Source organism: Petaurus breviceps, unplaced genomic scaffold (assembly GCF_028583685.1).
Source record: "Petaurus breviceps papuanus isolate PSGF00001 unplaced genomic scaffold, PetGlider_PUasm1.0 90762, whole genome shotgun sequence".
Lineage (NCBI taxonomy): Eukaryota > Metazoa > Chordata > Mammalia > Diprotodontia > Petauridae > Petaurus > Petaurus breviceps.
The window spans coordinates 178,166-200,525 of record NW_027187339.1 but is presented as its reverse complement, the minus strand read 5'-3'; the positions used below and the strand labels follow the sequence as shown (position 1 = coordinate 200,525).

General features: G+C 40.8%; 2 protein-coding genes across 7 annotated transcripts in view; one reads left to right on the top strand and one right to left on the bottom strand.

The window, feature by feature from the left end:
• Window positions 1-3,821, bottom strand: part of FAM149B1 (family with sequence similarity 149 member B1) — a 44,836-nt gene extending 41,015 nt beyond the window's left edge. For 3 of the 5 annotated variants that reach the window (XM_069068211.1, XM_069068210.1, XM_069068212.1), the window contains exons 1-2: window positions 3,689-3,821; window positions 1,335-1,439 (exon numbers count right to left, since the gene is read on the bottom strand). In XM_069068211.1, coding sequence (XP_068924312.1) covers window positions 1,335-1,439; window positions 3,689-3,735 — 152 coding nt within the window. In that variant the 5' untranslated portion in view covers window positions 3,736-3,821. Of the gene's footprint in view, window positions 1-1,334; window positions 1,440-1,526; window positions 1,748-3,688 lie in introns of those variants that run through there. The other 2 variants (XM_069068209.1, XM_069068213.1) reach the window with 2 other exon arrangements.
• A 19-nt stretch (window positions 3,822-3,840) lies between these two features.
• Window positions 3,841-22,201, top strand: ECD (ecdysoneless cell cycle regulator). 2 transcript variants are annotated; one of them, XM_069068207.1, is made up of 14 exons: window positions 3,841-3,996; window positions 5,300-5,520; window positions 8,450-8,567; window positions 9,533-9,620; window positions 9,756-9,934; window positions 12,150-12,342; window positions 12,747-12,875; window positions 13,674-13,799; window positions 14,166-14,251; window positions 18,743-18,849; window positions 19,172-19,364; window positions 20,469-20,536; window positions 20,985-21,214; window positions 21,874-22,201. In XM_069068207.1, exons 2-14 carry the CDS (start codon window positions 5,316-5,318, stop codon window positions 22,099-22,101), a joined length of 1,950 nt encoding a protein of 649 aa, XP_068924308.1. In that variant the 5' UTR covers window positions 3,841-3,996; window positions 5,300-5,315; the 3' UTR covers window positions 22,102-22,201. The 2 variants fall into 2 exon arrangements, with proteins under 2 accessions (XP_068924308.1, XP_068924309.1); XM_069068208.1 differs by lacking the exon at window positions 3,841-3,996 and adding an exon at window positions 4,337-4,485.
• The last annotated feature ends 159 nt before the right edge of the window (window positions 22,202-22,360 follow it).

Here is a 22,360-nt window from a genome sequence, read left to right as displayed (position 1 = left end):
ACTTACATGTTTCTCTAATAAAGACCAGACTTCTCAAATACATAAAGAGTTGAGTTAAATTTATAAAAATACAAGTCATTCCACAATTGATAAATGGACAAAGGATATGAACAGGCAGTTTTCAGACAAAGAAATCAAAGCTATCTATAGTCATATGAAAAAATGCTATAAGTCACTATTGATTAGAAAAATGCAAATTAAAACAACTGTGAGATACCACCCAACACCTGTCAAATTAGTTATTATGACAAAAAAGGAAACTAGTAAATGTTGGCGGGGATGTGGAAAAAGTAGGACATTAATATACTGTTGGAGTTATGAACTGATACAACCATTCTGGAGAGCAATTTGGAACTATGCCCAAGCATTATAAAATTGTCCATACCCTTTGATCCAGCAATACCATTACTAGGTCTCTATTCCAAAGAGACTTAAAAAAAAAAAGGAAAAGAAAAAGGGCCTATATGTATCAAAATATCTATAGCAGCTTTTTTTATGGTGGCAAAGAACTGGAAATTGAGGGGATGTCCATCAATTGAGGAATAGTTGAACAACAAGTATGTGATTATGATGGAATACTACTGTGCTATAAGAAATGATGAGCAGGATGGTTTCAGAAAAACCTGTGAAGACTTACATGAACTGATGCAAGGTGAGGTGAGCAGAACTGAGAAAATTATACAAAGTATGAAAATATTATACGATGATCAGCTGTGAATGACTTAGCTATTCTCAGCAATAGTGAACCAAGACTTATGAATCCAAAGACTTATGATGAAAAATGATGTCCACCTCAAGAGCAAGAAATGAGTCTGAATGAAGATTAAAGCATACTTTCTCATTTTTAATATTTTTGTGTGTGTGTGCATATTTTCTTTTGCAAGATGAGTAACATGGAAATGTTTTGCATGACTACACATGTATAATCTATATAAAATTGCTTGCCTTCTCAATGAGGGAGAAAGGGAAGGAGAGATGGAGAGATTTGGAAATCAAAAGTTGAAAAAAATGAATGTTAAAAATTTTTGTTTATAGGTAATTGAGAAAAGAAAGTGGAAACTAACTGAAAAAAAAGGAAAGGTCACACTTATGTATGCAGACATAAAAAAAGTGAACACAAGTTAATTATAATAAACAATATAATAATAAAATATGTTTTTGTAAAAAAAAGATTAAATGAGATACTGTAATGCATTTTAAAAAGCACTCTGCAACTATACAGTGCTATGCAAACTGTATATATGTAATTTATTATGTTGCTAACTTCCAAACTTAACAAAAATGCCATCTGTAAAAAGTCTAAAAAAAAAAAACGGTACACCTAGCATTTTTACCTCTGGTAACTTGAGTCTTTTTCATGGCTGTCATTGGCCGGGGAAATTTCATCCACCTGCTCTGGAAGGGGATGATGATCAAGAGCATTTTTGGCAATTCCTCTCCTACAAAGGGTAAAATAATAATATATCAGGTGTCTTAAAAAAAAAGGACATTTCTCAAAGAATTTGATTATTTAATCATCCACTTACACATGAACGAACTTTGGGGTAAATTATGCTTGTGACTCCATCTAAAAGGGACTCGCTCCAAATATCCCAAATGATCAAAATCTTGGAGTTTTAATATTGGAGGCCATTTACCATGTTTTGAAGGATTATGGTATCTGCTATAAAATGGCATGGAGAATAACTGCAGAGGCTAAATTCTGTATCTGAAAATCTGATGGGACTCCTTATTCATTCTCCAATGGCTGAGAAAAGCAAGAAAATTACCCCCTTAAATCAGACTAAAACACGTTGATAGAGCTTATAAAGTATCATCTTTTGCATATAAACATCAAGCTACAAATCCACAGCAAGCAGAGAATTTGCTTTAATTTTTTTCAGCACTGAGGAAAGAGTTTCTATCTAAACTCTTCTCAACAAGTAGGACAACATCTTGAACTGAAAAATCACTAGCCAGATTTTAGACATTGAATTCTTGGCTCTGAAACAGAGACTCTGGTTTTGCTAGTTTCATACTAAAAGTGATTCACAACTGTATAGCATCACCTGGAAGATCCTGGTATTGAAAAGGTGTTATGGGCGGCGAAGTGGCGCAGTGAGTAAAGCCCAGGTCCTGGAGTCAGGAGTACTGGAGTTCAGTTCCTGGCCTCCGGTTCTGGCCTCACACTTAACACCCACACACACATAAAAAACTAGCCATGTAACCTTGGGCAAGTTACTTAACCCCAACTGCCCTCCAAAAGGCAAAAAAAAAAAAAATGGCAACTACTACAGAACTGACCAAATTCAATGCAATCCCAACTTATTCTATTCATTGGACCTACATAACTGTCCATATTCAGTGTCTGTGCAAAATATATCTGTTAACGGCCTGTGAATTTAACTGCATTTCATGATCTGGTGTGTGTTTCTTGATAGACTATGTGACTTGATAGACCTTTCTCTTCCCAGTGGCTGTGGATCTTAGTAAGTCATTAGTATTCTAGGGCTTGATATCACCAGTATAATGTCAAACACAAACAAGGCCACTTTCAGGACCTTTGTATTTATAGGGCATCCCTCCTTTACAATCCTTAGGACTCTATACAATACATTTTCCATGACAGTGCAAAACACCTTTGCTTGGTGATCAGAGGATCAACGAACAAATGTAACTTTTTAGTTTAATCTATTAAAGAATATTATAGATCTTAACGCATGCAAGATAGAAATCTTGTTGGAGAAGTATTAGCAAGGCTCTGCCTTGTTCTAGGCCAAGTCCAATGATTCCTTTTTCTCTCCAGACTGTGGAAATTGGTCCTGAAACAATGGGTCTAAGCTATAGCATAGTGTTATTAAATTAATAACTTTTTCGAAAAAAAAAAGTGTTGTAGACATCAAAGAAATGTATTTTTGTAGAAGGAGGTAGGTCTACCAAGTAGTGAAAAAAGGTTAACAGAAGTACAGCCCTGAGTCTGAACAGAGAGCCAGGAAATGTTAATGTGCCACGTGCCAGAATGTACTTCTTCCTTAGACTCCCTCCCTTTCTTTAAAGATGCATCATCTTCTGCATGGAACCTTTTTTGCTTCCTTTCAACTGCTGGTTACTTGGTGCATCTTTGCATTTGTTAATTTTCTATTTATGCTCTGTGTATTCATCTTAGGTGCCCGGCGTCTACCCCTCTCAGAGCGCAAGCTTCTTGCAAGTAGGCATCATTTTATTCGGTGCATTTGTACTTCCTGCACCTAAGACGACGCCTGGCCCTTAATGCCTGCTGATCGATGCAAGTGCCGCAGGAACTCTAAATCTCTGTCAATGTAAGAGCTGCGTGCTACAAGCTGACTGACCTCACCCACCGTCCTGACATCTCTCTACAATGATCGTGATTAACTGTGGGCTCTGGTTCGTTTTCCAGCAGTTCCCAGCCTTAAGAGAACTAAACCTTGCTTTGGCCACGACGTGAATTCCGGTCTATTAGCTACTGAGTGGCATTACCAGAGCCTTTCTTCGAAGCGGACCTCCCTCAGGTGCCTAAGTAGAAAGGGGCTTAAAGAAGTAAAGGCGGGGCTGCCCCCGCAAAGGACAGGGACACGGACGGCCAAGGGGCCTCGGGAGCCGCCGCTCCAGGCCTCCCGGGGCGCACGCTCTCCTCCCCGCCCCCGCTCCCCCCGCTCCCTCTCGGGGCTGGCGGAGGGAAGGCACTCACAGCTCCAGGCTCTGCGGGGCCGACTTCCGGGTGTATCTAGAGATCATCTTCCTTCTCCTCAGCCGCCACCGTCCCGCCCCGTCGCCTAGACTACCGACCGCAGCCTACGGCCGCTGCCCGCCCCAGCCCCTCCTTTCCCCCCCGCAGCACCGGAAGTGACGGCGCGCGGCAGTGACGTCAGCAGAGCGGCGGAGGCGACCCCGCTCCTCCTCTCCTCTCCACTGCTAACATCTCCCTGGCGGGCCCTGGGGGGCGGCGTGGGGCCGGCGGGCCCCGGACACTTTGCCTGCCGTGGCTGCCTAAGCCGGGTGCGTGTGGGCGGCGGGTGGGCGGCGCGAAATGGCAGCCGGGATGCGGGGTAAATGACCTCTCCCGGGCCAGCCTGAATGCGCCCCTCCGGAAGGGCCGGAGCCGTCGGGGCCGGGGCCCGCAGTACTAACCAGCCTTCCCTCAGCATTTTGTCCCCGCCGCGGGTGGCCGGTCTCGTCACCGCCCCCACTGCGGTCCCCATTTTGCCGTTGAGGACCGAGGAGCGGGACGCGCGCCTTTCCCGGCAGCGCCCCCTGGAGGGGGGGGGGTCTCTGCCGTCAGCCTGTGCCGGCGACCGCCCTGGGGAGCTTCCTTTTCCCCCAGTCACCCGCCGCGCACGGCCCCGAATCCTCTGTAACGTTGCAGAGCGGGGGCAGCTTCCCAAGTCTGCTGAGGAGCGTGCCCCCTGCTATTTGGCGTAGTCTCACCCCTTCCGCTTCGGGGTGACCTCCTCTGGCTTAGTGAGCCTTATGTCTGCTGTTGGGTAGGCAAGTGCGGGGAATTCTTTTATAATAGGCGTTTGTGGGCTCGAGAATTATAAACAGAGGCCTTCTCTGGTGTATGGTAGTATAGCATTTATAAAGGGCTTTACGACTATCTCACGTGAACCCCACAAACATCCTGGGAAATAGGTATTATTATTCCTATTTTACTGAAGCACGGGGTTAAGTGATTTGCTCAGGATCATACAACTAGTGACACTGCCTGAGGCTAGGATTTTAACTCGCATCCAGAATTCTGGCCTCCACTTCTCTTACCTGCCTCTGTTCAAGGGCAGTAAGGAGGTGCACATCATAAGCAAAAATTTAGTGATTTGTCCAAGATCACATGAGTAACCTGAAATTCAAACCCAGGTCCTCAAGTAACAAATGCATTAAAGTTTTTCATTTTCACCTTGTTCTCTCGGTGTCATTCATCCAAGATTTATTCAGTACTTAGTATATGCAAGACCCTGAAAGGCTGCAAAAATGGAAAAAAAAAAAGTGATTCCTTTCTTTAAAGCTTCTGTAAGCACTTTAAAGGAAAGAACCACATCCTATAATACTTGCTTGTATTTGTCTTACTTATTATGGCAGTTAAGACATATACAGATATTGTACAAAGAAGCCAAAAATACATAGAGGAGATAAGGTGAAAGGAGAATTCAAAAACAGGAAGAATTTCTCGCTGAGAACATCAGAGGAGATTGCATGAAGAATGTGACCTTTAAGCAATACTTTGAAAGCATATCATGAGGATTTTAGGAAATGGGGATACGGTTACAAAGTGGCTTGTATGACTCATTCTAACTTTGAAATACAGTTTTCCAAGAACAAGAATGGAGGAGAATGTGAAGCTGTCAGTGGCAGAAGATGCGGTGGAATATCATCTGTTTTTGTTACCAGAAGAGCCAAGAGATCCAGAAAAACACAAAGAGGTCCTTCAGAAGTATATTGCAGCAATAACAACCCAGTATGCACCTCTGCTGGTTTCCTATATCTGGCAAAATCAGCCTTTTAATCTCAGATACAAACCTGCTAAAGGTAAAGGTCTATGTCTTGTTTTGATCTGCTTGATTCTTACATGTCATTATTATAAGAGGGATTTTCTGGGTTTTCATTATACTTATACTGCCTTGTACATTATACTGCTTATTTCTCTGCCTGGTTGTTCCTTTTCAGTCCTCCTTGCTGGTTCATCATCTTTGTCCCTCCCCCTAATTTAGCATATCACCAGGCTTTGCCATTAGCTTTCTTCTCTGTTCAAATTCTTGTTCAATTACAGCATTCATTCTTGTGGATTCATTGATTATTTCTACTGTTAACTGAACAGGCATCTAACTTATGGATGCCCAGAGCTGAACAGAGCAAGCTAAAGAAAGAAGAGTCAGGAATCAAACAGAAGTTTAATTTCAAAGTGAGGAAAACAGCTTATAAGCAGCACACATGTACTGGGGCCCTGCCACTAGTGGAGGGACCCAAGGTAGGGTGGGGAGATCTCAATACTTATACCAATGGCTACAAAGTGAGCTATAGTTCTTGACAATGAGGTCTAACAGCAACAACGAGACAGGTTTGATTCATAGCAGGGCTTCATGAGCAGAAGGTGGGGACTTGTCTGAGCTCAGAGGACACCTGGTGCTGGTCAAAGCAATATAACAACTATGTGATTTTGCCAGAGGGTGAGCACAAAGGATTGTTATGTCAAGCTTGAGGTACAGACTGCTGGGCCTTAGCTCTAGAAAACAGGGTGTCTCCTAATATCTTTTTTTTTTCTTTTTGTAGGGGGTAGGGCAGGGCAGTTGGGGTTAAGTGACTTGCCCAAGGTCACACAGCTAGTTTTTGGTGTTAAGTGTCTGAGGCCAGATTTGGACTCAGGTCCTCCTGACTCCAGGGCTGGTGCTGTATTCATTGTGCCACCTAGCCACCCCCTTTCTCCTAATATCTTGACCCTATGAATCCCAGATTTCTATGGCCAACACTAGTTTCTCTCCTGATCTCTAATTACCAACTTATTAAACATTTCCCACTGTATTTTTGCCTCATTCAGCATGTCCAAAACAGAACCCATAACCTTCCCTCTAAACCCTTCTTTCCTAACTTCTCTCTAAGTACCACCATTCCAGTCATCCTAAATACCTTCACTTTCACTCCTTTGCCCCCATAGCTAATCAGTTGGCAAATATTGTTCATTGTACTTCCTCAATGTTTCTCATGTCCAGTCCCTTCTCTGCATCCACTCCACAGCTGCTGTAGTTGAAGGGCTTTTTACTTTTCACACAGACTTTTTCAGTAGCTTCTTCTTTGGTCACCTTACATCCAGTCTCATTCCTTTCCAGTCTATCATCCACACACCTAACAATGGGATATTCCTAAAGCGTGGGTCTGACAGTGTCTCTCCCCTACTCAAAAAGCTCTTGGGGCCCCTCCTTGCCTCTGGGATAAAATACAAACTCTTCTGTCCATCATTTGGAACCTTTCACAGATTTGACTCAGTCCTCTTTCGGGAGGATGATAAATTTCTCTCCCTCACCTGGTGTACTTTAGCCAGACCACCTGACTTAATTGTTGTTTGTAAATGATATATCTCCTACCTCTGTACCTTTGCCCAGGTTATGCTCCGTGCCTAGAATGCTTTCCCTTCTTACCTCTGCTTCTTGAACTCCTAACTCTCTTTATGGCTCAACTGAAAAACCTTACAGGGGAGGCCTTTCTTGCTTTCTCCGTTGTCAGTGATAATGCCCCAAATTGCTCTGTCTCTACTAGTATCTTTTTAATGGTTTAATTTGTCTGTGTATATTTTGTTCCCGTTCCCTCTCCCACATAAAATAGAAGTTCTTTAAGGTCAGAGGCCTTGTATTTGTTTGTCAGTCCTGATCACAGTTCTTAGGACATAGAAAAGACTTCATAAATGCTTGTTGATTGGTTGATTTGGCATCAGCAGATAAGATATGTTTCATCCAGCTCAACTTTTTACATGACCAGAGTTTACTGTTTTTTTCCCTCAGCATTTTTTTTTAATGAAAATATTTCTAAAGTGGATTACAGACTTCTTTGTCTTAGTAAGAATATGCCAAACATCCATCTATCCTGAGCATTTTGCCATCTGACCTTTCACTTGCACGCCACTCTGTATCCTCCATTTGGCAGACCATCCCATCACTACTGTCTTACCGCCATTTCTTTTGAATAATTGCTCTGTGGCTTCACTCATCCTTCTAGTGAGTCCCCAGACCAAAACTGCCTTTTGTGTAGTCTTCCTGTATTGAACAGTAAGCTCCCTGGGGCAGGGACTGTTTCACTTATGATTGGTTTTCTCAGTCCAGAAGAATACCAGGCATAGGCCAGACAGGCTCTTACTGTGTTTTCACTCATTCACTCACTCACCTCATCAGTGCACTTGTGCTGTGGTGATGCCCTTAGAAACCTGGGAGGGGTTTGACCCACAAGGGCCATGGCTTTAATGACTTAATATTGGCATTCTCCTCTTCTACTGTCCTTCACTTCTTTCTGCTTTCAGTGCTTCTAACCTGCAGCATTGTTTTACACAGCATTGTGTGAAGGCCTGGAGTTAGCTTGGCTTCTTTGGTGACAGATGCTGGCTACTCAGGTCTGTTCTTTACTTCCTAGGTCACCATTTGAGACTATTGAAGTCAGACCTGTATAAGTGGTCCATTGTGCTGTGATATTTGACAGTATGGCAAAGCATGATTGAGGAAAAAGACTCACTGACAGCAGGAATTCATTTTGATTTGGCTTTTCACTTTCTATTTTGATGCTCCTTATGTTTATATTTGATTTTGTAGAAATATTTATTATATGTATATATACATGTATACATATATATACATCCATACATACATCTGTACATATATCCATACATAAAATTAGCTGAAGCATTTCTTATCCTGCGTTTGCAGTGATGAATTGGTTTAACTTAAAAAAAAAACTCTTGGTTTTCCCTTGTTTTCAGGTAGCATTCCTGCTCATATTGTTGGTGTAACTAAATTTGGGGATAACATTGAGGATGAGTGGTTTATTGTTTACCTAATAAAGCAGATTACGAAGAAGTTTCCAGAGTTAGTAGCAAGGTACAGTGATTACTTCTAGAAATACTAAAAATCTTATTATTGTAATTAAGAGAATGACTTTTGTATTATATTTATTCAGTCCATTGCAAAATAGATTTTAAAATTATATTGGAAAGATGTTTTGAATTACTTTCTCTAGTTTGGCTTTTTTTTTGTGGAAGATTAAAGTATATTCTAGTTAAATTCAATTTCCTCCAAAGCCCAAACAAAACCAGAAGTATTTCTCATAAGTTTTTTAAAGTAATTATTGGCCAAGTTTTTTTTTCCTTTAAGAAATAATATAACAAAATCAATTTTAAGTAAAACCAGTGGATAACCCATGCAGAAAGCAAAATAAATAAATGCTAAAGCTTGAAAATGCTCAATTCTGATTCGTATTTCCTTTTAAAAACTGAATTATGACAGTTGTTCCAAATACTTCCAGTAGGAGGGGAGCTTAGCATTTGATTTTTGTTTAGTTCTTTTGATTTTTGAAGTCAGCTCTGCAATTCAGATCCTTTTCAGTCAGCCTTCCCCCCACCAAAAAAAATGAAAGAAAGAAAAATCCAAAATAATGAGTAGAATATCTTCTGAATGTACCTTTTTCTTTTTCCTTTAAAGCACCGGTAATATATTTTTGCCAAACAAAGGATGTTGGTTGTTCTTCTTTTAGGATAATGAGTTTCATTAAAACTCATATGTCCAGTAATGGAAAAAATTAAAAGTAAAACATCCATCTTTAAAATGCCTTTAAATATTAACCATCAACAGTGTTTTATATGATTTGTAAAATATTGAGAAGAAAATGTATTAGTAGTGGGAAAAACATTTTCATTACTAAAATACTGTATGTAAAATGCAAACCCTAAAAGTGCTATTTTTAGCACTGTTTGCTATTTTTATCTGTTTAGTGTTATTTTTGTCACAAAAGTGAATGTGATTAATATTCATCTTCTTGAGCAAAACTGATACTCCTTTTGAAATAGGATTGAAGACAACGACGGTGAATTCTTGCTAATAGAAGCTGCTGAATTTCTCCCCAAATGGTTGGATCCTGATAATAGCACCAACAGAGTAAGTCCATCTCAGGCTGCAAATGGACAGGGAAAAGATCGTGGTTTTGGGGGTAGGGGGGAGGGTGGTATTTGCAGAGTATCAGCATAAAGGCTGCTTCTGTTCTTTGTATCAATTCCCATGTCATTTTACCAGGTGTTTTTTCACTGTGGAGAGCTGTGCATTATTCCAGCACCACGGAGAGCTGGGGAAATACCCTGGTTACCTGCCACACCTCCCACAATCAGTCAGGCACTGTCGATCATCACCAGGCACTCTGAAAAAATCATCGCCTCAGAATCCATCCAGGCAGCAGTAAACAGGCGGATCAAAGGGTGAGAAAGCAGACTTCTTCAGGTTACAAAAATGTTGTCATTAGAGCAGACTGAATCATAATTGATGATGGGATTTCTTTCACTAGTTTTCTTTTGTATTCCTACATTTTCTTGACCAGTGTTAGAATTACAGTGTCTTTAAGATAAAGGGAATAATGCTACATCATTTAAGTTTTTAAAAATAATATTACAAAGTTAACAAGAACAAAAAAATACTAATAAAAATAAGAAAACCACATGTGGAATGCATTTCCAAGTAAAACCTTAAAATTTACACTGTTTATTTTTTGATTAGAAGGGGTAGCCTAGTAAAGTGAATAAAATACCAACCTTGGAGGCTGTATGACCCTGGGCAAGTCACTTACTCTCAGGCAGCTGTAAAGATGTAAGTATAGGCAAGTAAATGTTTCTACTCTGGAGGTGCCTAATACTGAGGAAACAACAGATCTTGGCTTAAAAGAAAAAAGTATGGTTTGATAAAATTAAAACAACAAAAAAGTATTCAAATATGTATGTAGAATTATAAATATGTAATCCTTTTTTTGTATGCATGGTTGTAGTCAATGGATATGCTATTGTTTTTCTCCCAATCTTATTTTTTTATATATATAAAAAAGTCTTTATAAAAAGACTTTCATATAAGTCTTTCTAGAATTCCTTGTATCCTTCACATCTGTCATTTTTAATGGGGCCGTAATATTCCTACCATCATTTATTCAGTCATTTTGTATTATTAAACCTCATTTCACAGAGAAAGTGAGGCAAAAAGAGGTTCAGTTACCTTCCTGCCCAGTACTGTATCTCTGGTAAAAGTCAGAGTTGAGGTTTCAACCCAGACCTTTTCCTGAATACATTCTGTGTCCTTTTCACACCATGGTTACTGTAGTTCACTACATAATGGTCCGCCTTGGTGGGGTTTTTCACCTCCAAAAATTGGTTTATAACCTATTGTCATGTGGTATAATTCTGTTCATTGATGCCACTTAAAGGTTAAACAGCAGCAGTATATTTGCCAGTGGAATATAGATATGCATTTCAGCACAGCACATTGTCAATATTCAGTTTTAATGTATATTCATGAGTATTCCATGCATCCTAATCTTGCACCAAAGACAGCTTAGTAATAAATGATGTTTAAGTAATAGCACAAATTTAAGAGAGAAATTCACATGATGGTCACACCCCACCTCTTTTGCAATAAAATGGTTATTCAAGGAAAATACAGTACATTAGTGGGTGGAGGTGGGGAAGTACCATGATCTCTCTCTCTATTTGCACTTGCCCTCTGAGTAATTAGTTCTCTTTATAGTTTAGGCTCCAGGTTCCTTATATGACTGTATTTTGGAGGTTCAGAAAAGTCTCCTATGATTTTCTTGATTTTTAAACATTTTGATGTTACTTGTCTTCTCCCCTTTCTTACTTTCAGTTTTAAAGTCTTATAAGTATAGACTAACTCACTGTTTCTTTTTTTCTTATTACTGGAGAAACTAATGGATCTTCTGTATTGTCGTTGTCTTTTATACAATGCTATTGACTTTAATTATTTTTTTCACCTATTTAAAAACTCAGTTTTCATGAAGACCGATACCATCAAATTATAGTTTCATTACATGTATAAAGTATTGAATTTTGAATTCAGTTTTGAATTATGACCTAACATGCAAATGAACCTTAAATTTATGACTCAGCATATCATGGGTCACAAAGAAAATAAGAACACATTTAAGAAAGCATTTGTGGATTGTTTCTTTAAAAGTGGGGACTCTTTTATCCTTTGGGATAAATATGAGAATGTTAGACTTTGTGTTTGGAAAACCATGGTTTTAGTTTGATAGAGAAAACAATTTCAATCAGTGTTTACTGAGTATTGTGTGCATTGTACTATTTAAGTAATACCAGTCATAAAGTTTTTTATTTTGAATTCGGTATATTTTCTCCAATTTTGTCTCAGAGCAAAAAGCATTATTTTTTTTTGTTGCTTCTGAGTAAGAAGCAACATATAACAAACATATAAGCAATAAATGGTTTCCCTTAAGGTCCCTCACTCTTCTCCCCTTCTGTTCCTTCACTCTTCCTCCTCTTTCCTCCTGCTCCTCCAGAGCCCATATAGAGATATAGAGATAGATCTTATCTGGCTCTTTTCTTCTTAAGATCATCAGAATCCTGAACTAAACCATAATATGGGGAGTCTTAACAATGTTGCTACACATCCTAGGTACCCAGAAAAAATCCAGACATCCCTTCATCGGGCTCACTGCTTCCTCCCAGCTGCTGCTGTGGCAATTTTGAAGCAACGTCCTCAGCTGATAGCTGCAGCTGTCCAGGCCTTTTACTTACGGGATCCTATTGACCTTCGAGCCTGCCGAACTTTCAAAATGTTCTTGCCAGAAACACGTATAATGGCTTCGGTAAGATACTGCTCTGTTTTTTATTTTTCTCTCTTTTGGTGGACTGGAATTTTCTCATTAAATTTTTGTAAGGAATAGTTGATTTACTTAGTAAGCCCCCTATTTTTCTTTCTCTCCCAAAATAAAGAAGGACTCTATGTAATTGTTGGCATAAATTGTTCTCATCCCCTCTGTAGAATGTAGGATTATTTTTCACCCTGCCTCAAAGCTGTCATTTAACAAGACTGATGCTAAGAACCACATCAGAGAGCTGAAAACAAGGCAGGGGGTAGATGGCCCTTTTATGTGTTTTACTTCAGATTGTGTATGAAAGTCTTATTTTAACCCTACTAAATAGTGTACTGACTTTTTCCCCACAGGAAACTGTGATTAATATTCATTTGTTTTTTCTTTTATTCTTGCAGCTCACATTCACAAAATGTTTGTATGCACAGTTGGTACAACAGAGGTTTGTGCCAGACCGCCGAAGTGGGTATAGTTTGCCTCCCCAGTCCCATCCCCAGTACCGAGCACATGAACTGGGCATGAAATTGGTAATGTTTATGGGAGATATTTTTTATTTTCTTTCCTTAACTGTAGGATAACTCTCAAAATCAAATGGTTCTTTATAATATGTCTGAGATCATGCCCAATTTATTAGTAATTTTTCTTCCTTCAGGATCCTCTTTGCAGGTCTCTGCCAAAGAGACTCAGGGCATTTTTCTTGATCAGGAATACATTGTTTTTGTGATTTTCCTTCCCCTGGTGTCCTTTTCTAGTGTTCAGATGTGCATACACTCAGAGGCAAGTCTGCTTTTCCTATTCTAAATGAGCATAGTAATTAAATGTCCTTTGTCTTAAATTATGTTTTTATTCCCAAGGGGGTCTTTGAATTTATATTTCCAGTTGAGTTGAAATTGACAAACCTGTCTTGAACATGTTATCCAGTCAGTTCAAGAAGTGCCCTTTAGACATGGAGATTTTTTTTGAGTTTTTGCCTTCTCTTTATAGTTCATAGGATAATATGACTAAGAGCTGAGAGAGACTGTAGGCAGAATCTAGTTTACCCCCCTCATTTTAGAGACCCAAAGAGGCTGAGGACTGTTCGCCTAAGGTCACACAGAGTGTTAGTGAACCAGCATTGGAATCCCGAGCTTCATTCTACATCGGGGCTCTTCATACAGCATGCCTTCTTCCAGTATTAACCTGTAAGCATGAAGAAGCTTGGTATTAAATCTAGGTTTTCATGGAGAGTTTCACAAATCTTCAGCTGTCCTAACTACCTGTCCCTTGAGCCTGTGCAAATATAACAACAGTCACTTTTTTCATCTTTTTATTCCTTTATGATTTAGGCTCATGGCTTTGAGATTTTGTGTGCTAAAGCCAGTCCACTTACTGACTTCAAGAAGCCTCTAATAATGAACAACTCTCTTTGGAATGACTTTCTTGAGAGTCTGAAACAGAAGGACTACTTTGAGGTAAGGACGATGTATTCTTTGCATATACTCTCTCTTTCTTTTTTTTTTTTTTGGCATTTTGGAGAGGGGAAGGTATGGCAGTTGGGGTTAAGTGACTTACTCAAGGTCACACGGCTAGTTTTGTGTTACGTGTCTGAGGCCAGATTTGAACTCAGGTCCTCCTGACTCCAGGCCAGTGCTCTGTTCACTGTACCACCTAGCTGTCCCTACATATGCATCTCAAGAAGAAATAAAGGAACTGTTTAAAATCCTTCCACTTATGTGACATGTGACATTTCTGGTAGGATGTCTGGGGTGGCAGACAAACAGTAGTTTTATGCCATATGATATCCATTCTGATCAACATGAGTGATCTGCATTTTTCAGGGAGAGATGGAAGGCTCTGCTAAGTACCTGCAGAAACTACGACTGGCAGAGAACTACTTTCAGCAATCTGTGAATGGGCCAGAAAAGTAAGAATGTCATTTGCTGTCTACCATTGATGTTTTATTTATCAAGAAAGACAAATAATGAAAAAACAGTTTTTAAACATTTATTATGGGTCAGGCACTGTGCAAGGTGCTTAAGATACAAGTACAAAAGTGAAATGTGGGTCATTTTGTCAGATCCAGGAGGATTAGAGAATAGGAGGAGACAGTATGTAAACTGGCTGACCTGAGATTTAAAATGGAGATTATGGAATAAAAAAAAAGAAATCATAAATCGTGGCTATCCCAGACATATATCCATCCAGTAAAGTTCCAGATAGTGAAAAAAACAGGTGAACTATTTAGAACAGAAGTGTCAAACCCACAGCCCACTGGAGTAGCATGAATCAGATTAAAATGTTATTGGGAAATGTTTAACAAAATAAAAATACAAGATAACACAGATCATGTTAATTTGTGGTCTTCTAAGTCAGTATGCTGCCATCAGGAATCTATTTCTGTTTGAGTTGCAACACAGCATAGGGCTACAGGAGATTGCCCAGATGGAGCTGCTGGCTGCACAGACTACTGCAGAAGTGTCCCCAGCAGATGTGGGTTGCAGCTGTGTTTACCCCCCCACAGAACACCTCAGATCTGTTGAGCTCACTTCCTCACAAACTATGTGTTCCATCTTATTTCCCCATTTGTAAGGGAGACCACCATTTTCCCAGACATCTAGGTTCAAAACCTTGGAGTCACCTTTCATCTTTAGTTCCTCCTTACATTGCCCCCAGATCCAATCAGTTACCAAGGCCTGTCATTTCTGCCTTGCCAGTGGTTCTCACAAGTACCCTTTCCTTTCTTTTCCTATTGTCTTTATTTAATAACTATGCTCATTTAGTCTTAGTACTTAAGATTTAAGTCTTTACTTAAGGACTACTCTGTAGTCCTCCTTCAGACTGTTGAATTCCTTCTTAACTGGTCTCCTCATCTTCTGTCTCTCTTCTTCCAGTCCTTCCCATTTAATGACTCAAAGAATAATCTTAAAATTAAAAAAAAAATTGATCATATACCTTTTAAACTGAAAAATGCCTAGTGATTTGTGCTGATTAAAGACTGGTCTTTCTTTTTATTTTCCAGAATTTACTTATTTTTAGTTTTCAACATTTATTTCCAAAAGATTTTGAGTTCCAAATTTTCTCCCCATTTCTCCCCTACCCCCCACCTCAAGATGGCAAGCATACTGATTATCCCTTCCCTCAGTCTGCCCTCTCTTCCATCTCCCCATTCCCCCCTTACCTCCTTCCCCCTTACTTTCTAGTAGGGCAAGATGGATTGCTATACCCCATTGCCTGTATATCTTATTTCCCAGTTGCTTTGTAAAAACAATTTTTTCCCATTAGTTTTTAAAACTTTGAGTTCCAGATTCTTTTCCTTCTTCCCTTCTTACCCCTCCCCATTGAAAAGACAAGCAATTCAGTATAGATTATACATGTGTAGTTATGCAAAACATTTCCATAGCAATCATAGTGTGAAAGACTTAACTACATTTCCCTCCATCCTATTCCCCCCCCATTTATTCTTTTCTCCTTTGACCCTGTCCCTTTTCAAAAGTGTTTGCTTCTGACTATCCCCTCCCCTAATCTGCCCTCCCTTATATCATCCTTCCCTCTTACCCCTTTCCCCCCCTATTTTCCTGAAGGGTAATATACCCAATTGAGTGTGTCTGTTATTCCCTCCATAAGCCAAATCCAACTAGAGTAAGGTTGACTTATTCCCTTTTACCTCCCTGCTCTTCCCCTTCGTTGTAAGTTTTCTCTTGCCTCTTTTATGTGAGACAATTTACCCTGTTCTATCTCTCCCTTTCTCTTTCTCCCAATATATTCCTCTCTCATCCCTTAATTTTATTTTTCAGATATCATCCTTTCATATTCAACTCACCCTGTGCTCTCTGTCCATACACACGCACGCACGCACGCACACACACACACACACACACACTCTTCTTCCAACTATCCTAATACTGAGAAAAGTCTCATGAGTTACAAATATTGTCTTTCCATGCAGCAATGTAAACAGTTCAGCTTTTTTAAGTTCCTTATGATTTCTCTTTCCTGTTTACCTTTTCATGCTTCTCTTGATTCTTGTATTTGAAAGCCAAATTTTCTGTTCAGCTCTGGTCTTTTCATCACGAATGCTTGAAAGTCCTCTATTTCATTGATTTCTCATAGAGTCATTAGCTTCCATTTGCTCCATTCTAATTTCGAAGGAATTATTTTCTTCAGTGAGCTTTTGGACCTCCTTTCCATTTGGCCAATGCTGCTTTTTAAGGCATTTTTCTTCTCATTGGCTTTTTGGACCTCTTTTGCCATTTGAATTAGTCTTTTTTTAAGGTTTTATTTTCTTCAGTATTTTGGGGGGGTCTCCTTTAGCAAGCCAAGCTTGCTCGTTTTTGACATTTTTCATGATTTTCTTGCGTCACTCTCATTTCTCTTCCCAATTTTTCTTGTATTTCTCTTATTTGATTTTCAAAATCCTTTTTGAGCTCCTCCATGGTCTGTGACCAATTCATATTTTTCTTGGAGGCTTTTGATGCAGGAATTTTGACTTTGTTGTCTTCTTCTGGTTGTGTGATTTGTTCTTCTTTGTCACCAAAGAAATTCTATAATCTAATTTTTTTTTCCTCTGTTCACTTTCCCAGCCAGTTACTTGACTTTTGAGCTCTTTGCCAAAGTAGGACTCTGCTTCCAGAGTCGATGGAATGTGCTGTGTCCTAAATTTCTGGGGTTTTTCCACAGTTGTTACCAGAGCTACTTCTAGGCACCTGTGAGTTTTCAGTTCTTCTAAGGTGATATGACCAAAGTAGAAGTGTTTATTCCTCTCATTGTCTGTTCTTTGGTCTGTGAATGACCACAGGCATTCTTTTCTGCCTCAGAACTCTGAGGAGGATTCCCTCTCTGCAGCCACCACAAGCTCTGTCACTCCAGCGCTCCTTCTCACCCCAGGACGGCCACCCAAGACTGTGACCCAGATCCAAGCAGGGCAAAAGCAAGAGCAATCGCCCTCTGATTAGCCGCTTAATCTCTCCACCATCTGTGGACCTAGAGCTCTGGAAGCAGCTGTAGCTACCGCTACTGCCGCTGCTACCACCACCAGCCACCTCCATCACCCTGGGCTTGGGTCGGACCTTGCTCTTCTCTCAGCCGGGTCCCACAGTTTCCCCACTGACCTTTTACTTTGCCTCTCATGTTTGTGGGTTGAGAAACCTGGAAACTGTCACAGCTGCCATCGATTCAATCCCCTGAGGCCTGCCTTGGCCCAGTCTGCCAGCTTGGCCCATGTGACACTGCACTCTGCTCTCAGCCCTTTGCGATACACCCTTCCTGTTGGCCTGTCAGTCTGTCTTCAGCTGGAGATGTGTCCCACCCTGTCATCTTGTGGGTTCTGAAGGTCTAAAATTTGTCTAGAGTCTTTTTTACAAGTATTTGGAGGGGCTTGGGGGGAAAGCTCATGCAAGCTCCTGCTTTTAGTTTGCCATCTTAGCTCCCAAGACTGGTCTTTCTAATGTAACATCACTATTTCTTTTCTGTGTCCCCTGTATCCCAGCCAGGCTGAGCTTCTTATGTTCCCAAATACACCCTTCACTTTCCTACCTCCACACTTTTCCTCATGTTTGATTCATCTAAAATTCCCTTCCTCCACTCCTCACAGTAATAGAGCTAGTCACCCCACTGCCATCCAGGCTGCATCCCAAGAGCTGAAGTGAATCCCCAAAGTCCACAGGTAGCAGAGGTTGGACTAGCCGAGGTCCTCTCAGCCCAGTGAAAATACCACCTACTACTCCACATAAGCTCTGCTGGTTTTTTAAGTGTATTTGTTCTCTCTTCTGTGCACCCCATGCTACTTTTTATGTCTGTCTTAGTTTTTTGTGTTCTTATCTTACCTCTTTTAAATTTTAAGCTACTTGATAGCAGGGTTTGTGCTGTATTCATGTTCATCTCTACATTGCTGTTTATTGAACACATAGGGTAGGTAGTCAGTCAATATGTCTTGAATAAATGACCTGATATGTAAATTTGTTTCATTTCATTAGGAATAGGTTAGACAGATTTCCAGTGATTTTCATTATCAGCCATATCACCTGTGTGATTATGAATGATAACGATAATTTTCTAACATTTTTCCCCTCACATCTGTGTGTATTTTCTCACTGCAGATGGTAGACCACTGGACTAGAAAGTAGGAGACCTGGGTTCTAGGTCTGGTTCTTCCACTAAATGACCTTAGGCAAGTTAATAACCTTTCTGGGGCCGTGGTTCTCTCATCTACTAAAATGAGGTGGTTGAACCTGCACAACATGCATGAGGGTTGCTTGAAGCCCACCACAGTGTCCCACATGCCAGGCGGTATGTTGTACAGGCTCAAATGAAATGATCTCATATTCTTGTTAGGTCTAAAATTCCATGATTGTGTGATTAGCTGATTCCTAGGTCTCAGGTTTTGATAATTGCACATCATTTTATTTTCTTATTGTAGCTTTCTTGACATAAGCCCAGGGGAAGAAATCTTAACTTTATTACAGACAGTGCCTTTTGATCTGGAAGAACTTAAGAAAGAAGATGCTAATCTCCCCTTAGAAGATGGTAAGTACTTATATTTGAGTGGAAGAGATGGGAGAGATTGCAACAGCATCTCAGAGTGTTCCCACTTGTCATGAGATGAATATGATAGGATTATGATTTCTTGCTTCACGTGGACATTTTTTAAATGACTTCTTGGTTAACAACTTTGGAAGCTTTTTGGGGGAGGGATGGCATTCATGTTATTTTTGAAATTCATAGAAATGACTAGAAGTAGATATTCAGCTGTAGAATACTCTTACTTGCCCTGCACTTTTGGTGTCCCAGGACTGATCTTGAGCAAGTTCTGGAAGTGTTCTTATGGTGGAGCTTTCTTCTCTGTTAGATGATCGCTGGCTGTACCTCTCACCGGATCAGCTGGACCAGATTCTGCAGGAAGCAACTGGTAGAGATGAACCCGGTCTCACTCCCACTCCCAAAGGGGAAGAGGAGCCGAACTATGATCTAACCAAAGTCACAGAGAGCGTGAAGGCGTTTGTGTCCAAAGTCTCCACCCACAAAGGAGCAGAACTGCCTCGGTGTGTAATCGACTCATATCTGCTAGTGTGGGTGTGTGTCCTGCTCCTCCTCCAGTCCTTGCAAGGCACAAACAGAGGGGGGGGGGGGGGGGCAGGGGGTCCAGAAGTGTTTTTCATAACCACTAGAGTTGAAGTCACAGCCTGACCTTTACATTTCCTTAGCACAGTAATATTTACAGAGCAATTTTTCATCACAATACTGTAAGGTGTTTAAATCCCGTGGTTATTAGGGAGAAAGTTCGGTATTTGCAGTAGGAGAACTTCACCTCTAATCCAGCTCTTTTCTTCACTACCTCTACAGTGGTGGACAGGAGAGGAAATGTAGCACAATGTGCCTGGGATTTAGAGTCAGAGGATCTTGGTTTGAGTTCTAGCTTTGGATTGGCTGGGTGTCAGTTTCCCCATCTGCAGAATAAAGACATGGGGCTAGATAAGAGTATTAATAACTCACATTTAAATAAGTCTTTAAGGTTCATAAAACAGTGTCCTGATGAAAAGATGAGGGGATTTGCCTGACTAGAAGATGTCTGAGGCACAATTTTAGCACAGGGATCATTACCCCAAGTCTGTGCTTTGCTAGGCATTTGAGTGATGGAAATATGTTAGAAGCAGACCCAGCAGGACAGCAGGAGCAGTAACAACAGAAAGCCAGATGTCTACTGAAAAGGTGACCAAATGCTACCTCAGAATGCAATAGTAGCTGTTCACAGTTGTGGGCAACTGTGGTGGTCCAGTGTTATCTTGAAGAAGTGAAGTGTTTGGGATTCTCTGCTTCAGAAGATGGGCTAGTACAGACTATACTTTATCAAACTTGGGTTTTTTTTAAAGTTTTGGTGCCTGAAAAGGAAGACTTCATTTATCCAGAAATTCTCTCAGGATCATGAAATGGAACATCCCTTCTCATGATCTCCCCTTCTCCCTCTCTCCCTCTGTTGCCTGTTAGGAAGCTGAGTGTTGAATGAAACAGTCATCTCACCCAAAGCACCCTACAGTGCCACTGCTTCTGCTGTATTTTCTGAGGTTACTCCTAATGATAACTCATCCACCCAGAATAGTAGCTCAGTCTGAAAAGGGTTTATTATGGCTTTTTCTTTAAACTTTTAGGGAGCCATCTGAGGCACCTATCACCTTTGATGCAGATTCTTTCCTCAATTACTTTGACAAGATTTTGGGTGAGTCACAATATATTTTTTCCTGATGTTTTCTAAAGGAGTGAGTCTGATAGGGAGTGTTGGACCTGCGATATGTGAAATTTAGGTTCTCTTCCTGGTTTTGAACTACTGCATGCTGTGGGTCTGTCCTCCTAAAGGGTTTAGTAGGGAATGTATCTGTCAAGTTTTTAAGGTTCTGTTCTCATCTCATTTTCCCTCTGCTGACTAGCACTGACCTTTCAGGCCTTAACCTAACATTACTTGGCATGTTTTCCTCAACCACTTGAAGACCCCTATTACCTAACCCTTTTGACTTGTGTGTCAGCATTTCCACTTCAGCGAGGGTATAATTGTGAAATACCCAAGCTCAACAAGTGTTGCTCTAGTCTCTTGGCAGCATCTGGCCAGTTTTGAGTAACTTGGCGCTGGGCATGTTTCCCTCCTTGTTTTTTTCTCTTGCCTTCCATAGGGCCAGATTCTGGCGAGTCAGACTCTGATGACTTCGATGGTGATGATCTGGATGGGGAGGACTCTGAAGGCCTAGACAGTGATGATGATGTAGACCTTGCCGACCAGGGCCCTGAGGGAAAGGCCTCCACGAAAAAAACTCTAGAGAGTATCAAATCATTAATGGCGCAGATGGACCAGGAGCTAGCACACACTAGCATCGGGAAGAGCTTCACCACCTGGAAAGAAATGGTAGATGTGCTTTCTTCTCTCTTTTCTGAGTCACTCAGGAGTAAGAGGTGTCATTTCTGGGGCATGGAACCTTAAATTCTCTCATTCACTTCACCTGGATTTCCTATTTTACAAAGGGAAAGCTCCAGAAGAAGGCCTAGGATTGTTCTCATTTCTTGTAATGGATACTCAGTTCTGAGTGTTGCACAGCAAGGCCAGTAGAACCAGAACTGACCATGTCCATGCTGACTGTGACAACTCTTTAAAAGAGAGGGGGAAAGCCAGAGGGAGTGGCAGACCAACATTGTGCTAGCATTCAGGAGTCTACTGGATGGATTTGGAGCTAACTTACTGTGCCCTGAGCTTTAGGGTTCTCTTGAGTTCCCTCAACAGAGGGATCTGGTGTGGAGAAATCCGGTTAGTTTGTGATAGAAGAACTTCTTGCAGATATCATCAACATTTGGAACCAAGCATGACCGTTTTGAGATTAGCATTCCTGGGAGTCAGGTCTTCCTACCACCGAGGATGGGTTGCTTCTTCTCCCTTCTCCTTTTTGCTCTCAGGTTTTTTTTTTCTTAGCTTTTCACCAAATCAGGTAAACTTCAGTCAAACTGTCTATTATAACTTTGTAAGATCTCATGACTTTTCCCTCCTCTTCTCTTGGTCTTGATTAACTCTAGGACAACTTGACAAAGGAACCATCTCAAACTCTTGGTAGCCATTCCAATGATGAAGTGACAGCAGATGGTACTGTTCTGGAACCTGTAGACGTGGATCTGAACTTGGTCTCAAATATCTTAGAATCCTATCATTCCCAAGCTGGACTGGCAGGACCCGCTTCTAACCTTCTACATAGCATGGGTGTGCAGCTCCCCGATGACATCGATCACAGACATCCCAGCACGTAACTGAAAGAATAATGGGGCAGCCAATAAAGAGTCCATCTGATGTACCCTTGTTGCCCTGATCACTCACTTAATAAATGCCATTTCACGGTGGCTACCATGATCTCCATGATGTATTCTGGGATTTCTGCATGATTTTCCTCCTCAGCCCAAGGATAAAAGATATCTTCTCTTTGTGGACATAGCTCCCCCCAAAGGCACTGTCTCTTGTCTTTTGACCCTTGATATCTATGACGCGTCTGCATCTACTTCAGGCTCTCCT